Source organism: Diabrotica virgifera, chromosome 6, assembly GCF_917563875.1.
Source record: "Diabrotica virgifera virgifera chromosome 6, PGI_DIABVI_V3a".
NCBI lineage: Eukaryota > Metazoa > Arthropoda > Insecta > Coleoptera > Chrysomelidae > Diabrotica > Diabrotica virgifera.
The window spans coordinates 9644224-9658682 of record NC_065448.1 but is presented as its reverse complement, the minus strand read 5'-3'; the positions used below and the strand labels follow the sequence as shown (position 1 = coordinate 9658682).

Sequence of the window (14459 nt, the reverse complement as noted above, 5' to 3'; positions counted from 1 at the left end):
CACTTTTCAGCATAAATCTACCTTTTATCTAAAAATATCCAAACCATGTTCTTGAAACAGATCCCAACTAAACTATAATCAAAAATATGATACCAAGATTCTAAATACTTTTTCCAGTTTGCGATCATCTGGTAAAATATTTATCATCTTAGTGCCATATAATAATAATAAAGAAAGTAAATATTGTAGGAATAAACAGAATAACAAAAGAAAAGATACGCAAGTCAAGTTGATCAACAGAAATAAAAAAGTCCAAAGAACTCTATCAAAGATAATGCAGAGAAGAATTCTTTCGAGAGAAGGTAATGTAGATACTTGTACATCTTACCACAATTATCTTCGTCAGAATGATCTAGACAATCATAATTTTTGTTGCACCGCAATTTTCTGTCTACGCACTGGCCACTAGCGCAAGTGAATTGCTCCGAACTGCAGGAAGATGCTGGGGAAAATAACAAGTAAGAATAAACCAAAAACAAAAATTGTACTAAACGAAAAACACCACAAGAGCGGCTAAGACTACATAATATACTTTTGTTAATACAATACTAGCCACAGTACAATACAGACGATGTTGTAGCTGGAAGGAATTTAATCGGAAAAAGGAGACTAACAAGGTATTATAACATGGATGTAAGTCCAATTTATAAATATTTAGAGACTTCTTGTAATTTATCATATTTTTATATAATGGGATAATTTTCGGTTTTTTATGAAGAAAAAATGCTGAGATGAGGTGTTGGTATCGTACTCCTGATTCCTTGACTCCTTGTTAAGCGGACCAAAAGAAGACCAGAGTCTTCTTTTGGTCTACCCATCATGTTGTATTTCTCTAGGTCTTAGGCTTTTTACCTTTCTTTCTGCTACCAACAGTTCAATAGTCTTCGTTCTTCTGGCTATGTGGCCGAAGGAATTTAGGTATGCTTGGTTTACTTTTTAACTGCATGTCTTTTATATGACTTCTTCTTCTTCTTCTTTTAGCCCATTTCTATCCAACTTTTAACATAGGCCTTCCCCAAATCTTTCCATATCTGTCAGTCCTTGGCTTCGCTTTTCCAGTGCGTTTCTGCAGCTTTTACAATATCGTCCTTCCGTCGCATCTGAGGTCTTCCTCTTCCTCTTCTTCCTGTCCACGGTCTCCAGTTTTGTATTTCAGCATTCCATCTTTTATCTTCCTGTCTCGCATTGTGGCCCGCAAATCTCCATTTTAACCCTGTTATATGTTCAGTTACATTTTTTACTTTTGTTTTCTCTCTTATCCATTTGTTTGATTTTCTGTCTTGTGGTTTTATTCCCAACATGGATCTTTCCATTTTTCTCTGAGTTATTCCAATTTTGTTTATGTTGGCCTTTGTTAATGTCCATGTTTCTGAGCCATACGTCAGAACAGGAAGGATGTACTGGTCAAATACACGGGTTTTTAGGTACTTTTGTATCTTTGTACTTTTTAGTATCAACCTTAACTTTCCAAATGCTGCCCACGCCAATCGGATTCTTCTCTGTACTTCAATTGTTTGGTTCTCTTTAGTAGCTTTGATTATTTGACCCAGGTATATATATTCGTCAACAACCTCAATATTGACATTATTATTAGGTTTGTTCTAACATCAGTTTCAAACTGTTTGAAACCATCAGCGATAGCACTGGTGACTGTATTATGTTCTCTCACTGAACAACTATTTGCTGACGGTTTCTGACTAGTTTGACTGTTTGCTAGAACAAACCTTATATTTACATTTATTCTGTCGTTTGTATTTGTCATGATTTTGGTTTTACTCATGTTCATTTTTAATCCTATTTTCTCTAATGCGTGTGCTAGTTGAGTCAGCATTGTGGCTAGTTCTTCTTGGTTGGTTGTAATAAGGACAACATCATCGCAATATCTGAGGTGATTGAGATTCTCCCCGTTTATGTTTATACCATGTCTTCCCATTCCAGTTCTTTAAAGACGTCTTCCAGAGCTAAGGTGAGATAGAGTCGTCTTCCAGAGCTAAGGTGAGATAGAGACGTCTTCCAGAGTTTTGGGGATATTACATCTCCTTGTCTTACGCCTCTACGTATTTCTAGGGGATTAGTTTTGTTTGTTTTATTTTCCCATTCAACTGTCATAGTTGCTGTTTTATAGATGTTATGTAAGAGTTGCCTGTACCTAGAGTCTATTCTGCTGTTATGTAGAGCATTTTCTATCGCCCATATCTCCACACTATCGAACGCTTTTTCATAGTCTAATTTTTATATATTTTTATATGACACTCCTCCAGAATTGACAGGAAGGTTCTGTGTTCTGTGTAATTTGTACGTATGTGATAAAAGACTTATTTTTATCTCCTTTTTAAATAAGGCAAGCCTCGTTCTTCTTCTCCTTGCAGTACCGTCTCCTATCCTATTGTAGCGTATTGTTTTTATGACTTCGCATTCCTTCCCCATCTTCAGCAAGACATCTTGATTTGTTACTCTAACAAGCCTCGTTAATCTCTGGCAATTAGTCATAAGGCCTTACCTTCTTTTTTTTCATAAACTCTAATGTATCATGTGGCCTCAACAAAGGCCAACAGTTTTCTTATTGGTAGTTTTAGGATCTTTTCTGGTTCAAACCTCAGTTGACCAATGAATCCCTTTATCACTTAGCACATTGCAATGGCACTTGGTGTATTTGTCAGTGTCTTCTTCCATTTCACACCTTCTGCTCCATGGTTAATTCTGCTTACCTAGTTTGTATAGGTGGATTCTTAAACGGCAATGTCCAGTTACCATTTCAGTGACCGTTTTGATCTTTCGTTTATTGAGGTTCATCAAAATGTTCGAGAGTTTTTTTATCGATATTCATGATTATTTTTTTAGTCTGGATTTGCATTGAGTGGTTCTCCATTTCTTGATGATTCCTTATCAGCCACTTCTGACCTCTTGTTTTTCGTAGCATCTTTGATGATGCCACAGAAAGGTTCTGAGCCTACAAAGGTAACAGACTTTTTAGTCTACAATTTTTTTATACAAAAAATGTTTAAATTTTATGTTGAATGATAACGGTGCAGAAGCTGATAAAACAAAAATTATCTCATTGTATCTAATAATACTAATTAATATTTATATAGACGAAAAAAAATTTTTTAGGAAGAAGTCTCTAAAATAAATTAACTAAATCTACACAAACAACTACAAATACATAATAGATAAGTACAAGAGACAGAACTACAGACCAAGATTGTTGTTAACAATAACAATAGGATATTACGGAGGAAAGATTAAGACAATAGAGAGAAGATAGCGTTTCTCGTGCACAATGAGTCGAATTATACCAAAAATAATGGTACTGCGTTAGTTTTTCTCATTTTCTGCCTTCTTATTTCAGTTTTTGTCCTCAGCAGCTATCATAGCTATCATCTGCTTAGCCTTCTAATATATATCGTAATATTGATAATATGATACCGTAATATGAATTAGGCCATTTTCTTTTTGGATTTTTTTGAGGATGCAGTATAGATTATGCTTTTTTGGTACTTCTAATACATACCCAATTTAAAATGCTTACTTTTTAGGACATTTTTCGCGGATAACCTATTAAAAATGCTTCTTTGTCGGTACTATTTATAATTCAATATCTGGAAATGTTTCTTTTTGATATTTAATATGGATAATATACTGTAATATAATATACTTTTTTCGGTACTATTAATAGATATGCAATTGAATTGTCCCTCTTTGTATATTTTCGAATAGATGCATAATTGAAAATGCTTCCTTTTTGACGTATTTTTTATTTATATCCCATGGCAAATACTTTTTTTAAGTACTACCAATAAATAACTAAAAATGCTTCTTTTAGTACTTTTTATGAATGTACCATTAAATTATACTTTTTTGGAATAATTAATAGCATCAACACGCATGTGAAAATGCTTAACACTGCTAATAGACACGCTACTAAAAATGCCTCCTTTGGTTTTCTGATGGTTATACTATTGAATAGCTATGCTTTTTTTCGACGAAGGTGCTGCTAATAGGTGCATAATTGAAAATGCTTTCTTTTTAGGGTGTTTTTTTTATAGAATTTCCTTTGAAAATGGTACTACTGATAAGTACTTCGGTACTACTGATAAGTAAATAACTAAAAAAGTTCCTTTTTAATAATTAAATTTTTTTATATCTACCATTAAATATATGCTTTTTTGCTATTAAAGTAATAATACATAGATAGCATCAATATGAATATGAATACGAATATGAAAATGCTTTTTCCACACTGCTAATAGCTGAATAACTGAAATTTTTATGTTTAGGTTGATTTTTTTGAAAATGCTTCTTTTTTGGTACTACTTCTAAAAAAATTGAAAATGCTTCTCTTTTAAATGCATTGAATAGATATATCATTGAACATGTTTTTTTTTTGGTACTACTCATAAATACGTACATAAAATTCTTTCTTTTTCAGTACTTTTAATAGATTAACAATTAAAATTGCTTTTTGCATCCTTTTATGAACATATCGAATATACCCCTTTTTCGTAACTTGATTAATGGATGCACAATTGAAAATGTCTCCTTTTTACTATTGTTTAGGGATGTATCATTGAGTGGATTGCTTCTTTTTTGGTGGAGTTACTAGACAGACAATTAAATATATTTCTTTATTTGTATTTTTATTGATCTTCCATTGAAAATACTTCTTTTTTACTAATACTAGCAAATAATTGAAAATGCTTCTCTTTTAAGTGGATTAAATGAATATACCAAGATGTTCTTTTTTCTGTACTACGAATAAATAACTCAAGTGAAGTTGTTTCTTTTTCAGTACTTCTATTAGAAAAACAATTACAAATTCTACCTTCTATGAATATATTATTAAACATACTTCTTTATTGGTATTCTATTGAAAATGCTTCTTTTTTGGTACTGATGGCGAATAATTGAAAATTCTTCTCTTTTAAATGGATTAAATAGATAGATCATTGAGTCTATTTTGGTACTGTTACTAGACAAACAATTAAATATATTTGTTTTTGTGTATTCTTATTGATAATCTATTGAAAATGCTTTTCTCCGTTTACGAATAATTGCTAAATAACCGAAAATGCTTCTTTTTTGGTACTGCTGGCAGATAATTGAAAATGCTTCCTTTTTTACTATTGTTTATGGATATGTTATCATTGAATAAGCTTCTTTTTTGGTACCGTTAGTAGGGAGGCAACTAAATATATTTCTCTTTGGGTACTTTTATGGATATTCTATTCAAAATTCTTCTCTTTGTTACTAATATTAGAGTAATATCCGGAAATGCTTCTATTTGAGTCTTGTTTAGAGACATAATCATCTCAAGTCTTCCAACTCATTGCACACAAGATCCCTGCTACGGAATAACAAGAGAAAAACTTAGATAAGCACTAAATAAAACAACTAACCACCGCAATTCTCCTCGTCCTCAGAGTGTTTACAGTCCTCTACGCCATCGCATCTTTTGTTCAAATCTAAACACGTCCCATCACTACACCTAAACTGATCCAAACTGCACACATTACAACCGATCTCGTCCGATCTGTCTGGACAGTTCGGGATCTGGTTACAACGTTCGATTTGATCGATACAAGTACCGTCGTCACATCTCCATTGGTACGGTTTACATTGTTCTGTGAAAATATGTAGGTATAGTTACCGACAAATTATTGCAGAAAACTGTATCTCAATTTTATTACAAAGTCATTTGTATTTGAGTAGTGTTGTTAAGTTTCGAGAGGTAAACATGCTGAATAGCAGGTAGAACAATTAAACGTACAATAGATTAACAGTTCTTGCTTTCTACCTGTCCCCGAAAGTTAATCACGCAAATCAAATACCAATGACTTGGTATTTGATGCCTGCAATAATTTGATGGCAACTATAGATGATATTAACTTGCTTGAGGAAGAAGACGATTATGTGAACTTAGAATCGAGAAAATCAAGAAAACATTTTCACCGTGGGGGCCCTTAATCTTGATAGTCTAAAGGCTAGCAAGGTCACTGTGGCCTTTTGAATTCTGATGGGCCCACCCAAGTGTTTTTATGTATTTTTGTCTGCTGATTACAAATTTCGAGGGTGAATTTCGATCCGAGTACTCAGAGAATTATTATAAACAATGTTTAAACAGTTAAATTGTTTACAACAATTGTTTCACTACTCAGATCGAAATCCACCCTTGAAATTTGTAACCAGGAGCTAAAAATACAATAAAAAAAACTTGTGTAGACCCTTCAGAATTAAAAAGGCCACGGAGACCTAGCTGGTCCTTCGACTATTTCCCGCTTGTCCAAACTATTGCCATTTTTTATATTCGGATTACCTATCTAATTATCAAAATGCAATATTACACAAGGTACAAAAATTTATAGGGTACTAAGCAAAAATGTTTTCTTAATTTTTTCAAGTCTACATTATTTATCTTAATCATTTTGTGGTAGTCACTGTCACAGCATACTTTTGTGTGATACATAAATTCTATTTACCGTATAAGATTAATGATAATGAAATGCAAGATAAGGTTAGGTAATACAGGGTGTCCCCGAAAATAGTGCGTTCCTTTAAGGCATGGATATAATACACAATGTAGAACAAAAAAGTCATAACATTTTTTTCTAAAGTTAACCCTTTCCAAAAAAAATTACATTGTTCTCCATATAAGCGAACTTTTATTTTCAAAAAATTAACTGATCTGACATCACTGTACAAGAACTGTTTGTGTAGGTCCGACAGTAGACACCTGAAAATAGTTATACCACCCTATGTGTCAAAATCAATAAAACAAGAATTTGTTTGTTGAGGAGGAAGACAGGGCCAGGTTAATGTAAATACTAAAGGTCCATGGGGCAACTATTTTTGAATTGTGACTGTGTCTATCTTTAAATTTTGTATACATAGATGTCAGATTTCAATTTGCATACCAAAATATATTTTCGTTTTTTGGGCAAATATAAGACTTTTTCTACGGACGTGCTTAAGCAGCCACTTTCTAGCACGCATTTCGTTTCCGAAAGTTGCACTTTCCCGCACGGCGTGCGTGAAGTAAATTTTCCCGCACGGCGTGCGGGAAAGTAGAATACCTTCTAATATGGCATTATAATGTACTATAATATGCAATAAACTAATATTTAGATAAAAAATCAATGGGAAAATCCCAATAGTTGGCTGTATACCATAGTTTAAAAAACCAATACAGAAGTAAAAACTTCGAGATGTATTCTGGTATAAAATCGTTTATTTAAAACTATAAAATGTCATGGATTGCAAAACGTTTTCGTTCTATACAGAACATCTTCAGTGCCTAGAATGAAGTATTTCCACGTTAGTTTAAAGCAAAAGGTTAAAATTGTGACTGTTAAAATGAAAAATGTGGGAATACTTACATCCTGCCGAGTAGTTTGAAACTAGCACACTGTAAATATTGTTAACCTCATTGTATATGGTTTACATAATATAATATATTAAAATTTAATGACTGCAAGTCGATGTTGATAGATAAAGTGGAACACATGCTAAAAGGGTGCCATGGTTCCCTGCTCGAAGATGCTAGGTACTTGCCAATTCAATGGGCACAGACCAACTGAGAAATTAGGAAGTGGATATACAATTTGACAAGAGTGACATGACATGACAAGATAAAGCCAATTTTTGGATAAAGTTTCATTTGATTTTGGATTTTTTAAAAAAAGCAAAGGTTTGTCTGCAAAAATAATTTAAATTATTTAAATAATAAAATCTACTGTAAAGTTTAAATTCGCAACTCTCTATTCCAGAATAACTTATAGATTCATTAAATTTAATGCAGATATATTTTTTTTTTCAACTTAAACCATGAAATATATCTGCATTAAATTTAATGAATCTATAAGTTATTCTGGAATAGAGAGTTGCTAATTTAAACTTTTCAGTAGATTTTATTATTCAAATAATTCAAATAATTTAAATTATTTTTGCAGACAAACCTTTGCTTTTTTTAAAAAATCCAAAATCAAATGAAACTTTAACCAAAAATTGGCTTTATCTTGTCATGTCATGTCACTCTTGTCAAATTGTATATCCACTTCCTAATTTCTCAGTCGGTCTGTGCCCATTGAATTGGCAAGTACCTAGCATCTTCGAGCAGGGAACCATGGCACCCTTTTAGCATGTGTTCCACTTTATCTATCAACATCGACTTGCAGTTATTAAATTTTAATATATTATATTATGTAAACCATATACAATGAGGTTAACATTATTTACAGTGTGCTAGTTTCAAACTACTCGGCAGGATGTAAGTATTCCCACATTTTTCATTTTAACAGTCACAATTTTAACCTTTTGCTTTAAACTAACGTGGAAATACTTCATTCGAGGCACTGAAGATGTTCTGTATAGAACGAAAGCGTTTTGCAATCCATAACCTTTTATAGTTTTAAATAAACGATTTTATACCAGAATACATCTCGAAGTTTTTACTTCTGTATTGGTTTTTTAATATTTAGATATTATTTACTAATTTATTTCAAATGTATCTTATTGTGTTCATGTTTTAATGAAATTAACGCAATAATTCAATGAAATAAAATTATTTTGACAGAATATTTAAAAGTCAGATCAGTAGACAATTACACTGGTTTTAAATCGTCGTCATGGAAACCAATATCGTCGTCGTGGTAACCCACTATATTGAAAGTTTGGTTTTGACAACCTTGTCAAAGAATTCATTTGTGTATTTTCACTCCTAAATAAAAATTGATATGACTCTATTTTTTGTGGCTTTTTTCCAAACGTACGGCCCTAGAAAAAATATTGTTCCTAACTCATGCGGAAAGTGTCTTCCCCGCATTCGATTGCTTGCCCGAACTCCGCTATCGCGTCGTTCGTGTCAACGGCAGTCTCGTGCGTGAAAGTATTACTTTCCGCACTAGTTAGGAAAATAACTATTTTGCTCTACATGGTGCCTTCTACCTGTACCTTTAAGGAACGCACTATTTTCGGGGACACCCTCTATAACGAAAAAAAGAAACAGGAGAAAAAACGACATTGGAATAAACAAGTAAAAAATGCAATAACTAAAGACGGCGAGACCTATTACAATTACAGTCAAACCCGCTTATTAGAATACCTCTTAAAGAAATATCCCGGTTTAAGGAATAGAAATTTGAGGTCCCGAAATGTTTCTACTAGCGACCAATGAGCGGTTATTAGAATATCCCGGTTATAGGAATACTTTTGACTGGCACGAAGGCTATTCCAATAAGCGGGTTGTACTGTACTTGCAAAATAAAACTAAAGGAAAACAAAGAAACATACAGAGAAGATCCTAGCCAAGCCGAAAGAATTTCAAGGCAAGTACAGAAGTAATTATGAAAACAGTTTAGTAGTCAAACTGTAAATGATTGACATTGTAGACAAACCTTTAGTTCTTCTTATTGTTATACGCCTTCTATCGTCCATATTTGGGCAAAGGCCTCTTTCAACGCCTTCCATCTAACTCTGTCATGAGCAACATACTTCCAATTTATTCCAGCAATTTTTTTAATGATATCATCTACGCATCTCATCTGTGGTCTTCTAGCTTCTGTGTATCTAGCTTTGTAGAGTATCCAATCTTGTATTTTGGCGTTCAATATTTGGTGGTTTTGTCTAGTAGTGTGGCCTGCAACGCTCTATTTGAGTTTCGCAATTTTTGTTGTGATATCCTCGACTTTTCTCTTTGAACTTCCCAGTCGTTCCATTTTCTATTTGACAGTCGTATACCTAACATCGCTTTTTCCATTTCACTTGTATATTCATATCTGCCTTGTTTAGGGTCTAATTCTGACATCCATAATGTAATGAAGGGAAGGATACACTGGTTTAACAACACTTTGTTCTTCAAGTATTGAGTTTTATGGTTCTTAGGTATCTAACTGAATTTTCTAAATTCTGCCCATGGCAGTCTTGTTCTTCTAATGGTCTCCGACCTTTAGTTCTCGTTGTCCAGTTTCAGAATTTGTATATATATTCTTGACAGTACCTACCTGTGATCCCACGTTTCTTATTTTTCTTTTGTTAATTCATTAGGCCGGCATTCTTTGTTTATACATTACGTATTTGTCATCACATTCAAGCATGGGAATGCTTGTTAATATCTTCCATGGGAAGATTATGGGAATCTGTGATGTATCAGTTGTATATTAGAAAAGGGACTGTATATTAAGGGAGTTGTATATTAGAAAGGAAAAACCAACTAATACGGAATTGGGAATATAACAATACAAGAATTCATAAATTTGTGCGATATTGAGTTCCCTCAGTGATTAGTGTATTAATTTTGGATTGGCTGAAGACAGAAAAAATAATCACCACATCCCGCTTAGAAATAAAAGCAAACAGAATGATATTGTTAAGAAAATACAGTTACTGTGATGCAACGATAAAAATAGAAGAGCATTATCACAAAGAAGATAAATGTGTCATTAAAAAAGCCGCAAGATATATTAAAATTATCTTATCACTGCTTAAAAACATGCTGTGACATATATGTATTTTCCTCACAATTCTTCTAGCTCAATTTCAAGCTTCTTTAAATCTATTTCACCTTTCTTATGTGTACTACACAATAGTTCTATATATAATTAAACAAAACTCTTAATAATATAACAGTTAATGCCATAACCATCCTTGACCTCCACCAATGAAGCAGAATAGCCATTCCGTGTATGTACAGTCAACAACTGATTGAACGTTACGTTAATGTTAAACCTGATTGAATTGAATCACCCTGTAAGAACTTTTACGATACGCTAATGTTAAACCTCATTGAATTGAATCACCCTGTAAGAAGTTATTTAACAATCTGTAAAGGTTTCGTGAAGGAACCACTACAGGTTATGTTCTAGCGAAACTACGCGCACTACTTACTATATAGAGCAAGAACTATTGTTAGACTATGATATTATATTAACAGATTTGGCAATATAGTTCTCTTAATATTCTTCGACATAAAGATAATGAGTATTTTTGCTAAGAAGAGCTGGTGAACCAACTCTATACAAACAATTCTCAATTAGAAGACAACAATCTACTCACTAAATGTAAATCTAATACACATTTTAGAGTTGTTCAAAATAACTCAACATTTTTTTCCTCTGTCCAATAATTTTTTCAGTTTCTTTTCATGAAAAATACGATCCTGAATGTTTCAGCCCTAAAAATAAATTTTTTGGAGGTTGCCCAACAATTTTTTTATTTAAAAATTGCGTTATTTTTCGTTTTCTTGACTAGAAGGAATAAAAAATTCATATTCCGCGTATTTGAATGCCTGTATTTTTTTAGTTTTTTTCTGCGAAAAAAACATTTGAAGTGGGTCTAGGAAGTAGGCCTACATTTATTCAGAAGCCTCTTTATTTCGATGTTTTTGCTAATTTTAAGTTTTTTTTTAATTTCTTTAAGGGGTTAAAAATATTTTTAGCGGCAAAAATTACTCTTTGACATGCATAAAATATTATATGCAAAAATTATATTGGATAGGATATTAACCCAGTATTAATGGAGTCCCTTTAAGCTGGTGAAATTTTATGTGTCATTTTTCAGCAATTTGAGGACTTTGTGCAAAAAAAAAATATTTTTCCACCTACCTCTACCGAAAGCATACTTTTCCTAATCTGATTGTAGGGAGAAAAGTCGTACTTTTCCTTCCTAGGGAGGAAAAGTAAAAGTGACGTCAAGGTATGTCATTGATGAAATAACTTATTGACGCCCTATACAATATTCTATTAACTATTATACTATTAAGTAAGTACCGCTGTCCGGATTTGGCCTTAATAAATTATGGTAACCCTAACTATTAAGTAAGTATCTATACATTTTAACGTTTATTTATAGAACACCCTGTATTTTGCAGAATGGTAAAAACAGTAAATTGTTATTTTGATTTAACAATGTTTACATTAATAATTTGACTTATATTTGACAGTTGACAATTATAATGTACCTACTTGTTAGTTTTAGTTCGCTAATAAATTTTGTTAGTTAGATATAAATAAACTATATAAAAATGAAAAAATGACTTGTTATTTAAGGAAGGTGGAAAAATCATATGTATAACATGGGAGTAAAGTGCCTTTTCCTCACTTGAATGATCACTGCCCTATTCTCGGGAGGAAAAGTAGCACTTTCCTCCCTTGTTATACAAATAGCTATTATCTACTCTATGTCATATTATGTATAAGTTTTTAGTTTGTGAAAACTGTCATTATAGATAGCAGTGCGTGAAAGGTTTAAAATGTGTGTGAAGTAACAATGTATTTTAAATGGGATTTACTTTTTCGCACACTTTCAATGGGTTTTTTTGGCACACTTTCATATAATCAAATATCCTTAACTTTCGCGTTGTCATGGTGATGACAATATGAGCAAAGACTTACAACAAAATTTTTGACAGTTTTGTGGTTTGAAAGTAGTATGGATTTTTAAATGTCAAAGTTCTAAAAATTGTAGAATAGAAATGAATTCCAGTGATGAAGAGTTACAGTTTTTTTATTTGTTTATCGTAGATAAAATATTGTATGAAACAGTGCAGGAAGTACTTTTTGCGAACGGAGCGAGTATAGAACTCGCTCCGTTGTGGCTCGTGCTCTAAATATCGCGTGCGTTCGCAAAAAGCATACTTCACGAACTGTTTCATAAATAACTATTTCATAGTCGTTAAAAATTGGTAATACATTTTTATTGAAATTATCTCAAGACAACTGTAATTTTAACGTCAGAAAATTGTAATTGACACAAAACACCTGAATTATAATAATTATGATTTCAAGGCTGAAAACGTTTGTTTACTCTCCATGAAAATTAGGCATAATGCAACATTTTCAGTTACTTTCTATAAAAATTTAGTTTCAAAAATTTTTTTAATTCGAGAAATTAAAAAAAACTTCGAAATGAGCAAGAAATCGATATAAAAAGTCCCCGAATAAATATAGGTGTTCGTAGACCATTGTAATGATTTTCTCATTTAGTTCGATGACATTCAAAGAGAAAAAACCTAAAGAAAAAATAAAGGCATTTAAATACGTAAAATATGAATTTTTTTTATTCATTTTAGCCAAGAAAACGAAAAATAGCCAATTTTTGAAAAACATTTTTGATCGACTTCAAAAATTTTTAAAAATTTTTAAAAACTGAAATTTTAGGATCTTCGTTTTTCATCTTAAGAAAGTGAAAAACTGATTGGACAAAAGAAAAAAAATATCGATTTATATTCAACGACTCCTCATATACGAACATACAATCATACATACACGCACACACAACATTCGTTCGTCCAAAAGAAAAGTGACACAAATCAAAAAATTCATCTTTACCAGGAAAACTGTCACATATATATTTACTTCCAACTTCGTAATATGGTAGTAGTGCTATTATTTATTTGGCAGTAAAATGAATATTTGTATTCCAGCACAATGACACTTTTGAGTTACGCTGTGACATTCGACGTGAACGGATCGTTATTTATCATGAAAACCGATGTATTTTTAGAAGTGTTCTAGGTATTTTTTCCGTTAATGTTTAAAAAAGTGACCAATGTTTTAAAATATAAGTGGCACAACTCAAAATGTTGATCTTACCGTTTAAAACTTCAGTTAAATTAACATCTAAAAGATCCATATTTCCCTCTGGTAAAGAAAGTTGTTTTTTGAGTTATGACACTTTTGTTTCGAAGGAGCAAATCATCTCTAATCATTTCTTATTGTATTAGACTGTTGTTTTAAGTATCTTACTAACTGTACGAAGATATATCCTGAAATATAATTGCCGAATCTTTGTCTAAATACTTTTTAATATAAAAGCAATAAAATAGCATACTTTGGTCACATCCTATCTCATCACTACGATCCTGACATTGATGAGTACCGTCACATCTTTGCGCCGAAGGGATACAGAATCCGTTTTCGCATCGGAAATCATCGGGTTGACATGCTGTAAATAACAATATGGCTGCTTTTTGCAATGGTTCATACATTTAGACGAATATTTTGGTTAAAAACGAAAATTTATGAGGATTAGAACAGATGTTGAAACTAGTTACAGTTTTCGATGGTGGAGGTGATTGTAGGTTTGAGATGTAGATAGTATATAGGTTGAGAAAAAATGATGTAGAGAAATCCGCAAGTGAGGCTTTTTGTATTAGGAGAAATAATTTACAGAGGATATTGATGTTGTGGTTGTAAAAATCCTACAAACTATGGGTTATTTCAAGTTTTCGTTTGATTTTATTTCATAAATACATGCTTATTAGTCGACTGTTGTTTTTAAATGAATGGTTATGTAGTTTCTCCCTATAGGTAATCAATTATTCACTTTTCTTCGTGTTCTTCTACTTCTTCAGGTCTTCTTGTTTGGTACTAAGACTGTAGTTTTATGTGTGACATTTGACTGCTAATTATCTCGCCGTCTTTTAAAGTATCTTCCTGGTGGCCAGTCTCCTGTTGGTCTTAAATTAA

The 14459-nt window shown here is 32.2% G+C and overlaps 1 protein-coding gene across 37 annotated transcripts in view; it reads right to left on the bottom strand.

Annotated features, from left to right (window-relative positions):
* Positions 1-14459, bottom strand: part of LOC114332075 (basement membrane-specific heparan sulfate proteoglycan core protein) — a 1202649-nt gene that overhangs the window by 148565 nt on the left and 1039625 nt on the right. For 20 of the 37 annotated variants that reach the window (XM_028281834.2, XM_028281940.2, XM_050653272.1 and 17 more), the window contains 3 exons: positions 13822-13935; positions 5397-5621; positions 329-442 (listed from right to left, as the gene is read on the bottom strand). The exons of 10 other annotated variants lie outside the window; for them this stretch is intronic. In XM_028281834.2, coding sequence (XP_028137635.2) covers positions 329-442; positions 5397-5621; positions 13822-13935 — 453 coding nt within the window. The remainder of the gene's footprint in view (positions 1-328; positions 443-5396; positions 5622-13821; positions 13936-14459) is intronic. 7 more of the 37 variants (XM_028281931.2, XM_028281966.2, XM_028281995.2 and 4 more) reach the window with 3 other exon arrangements.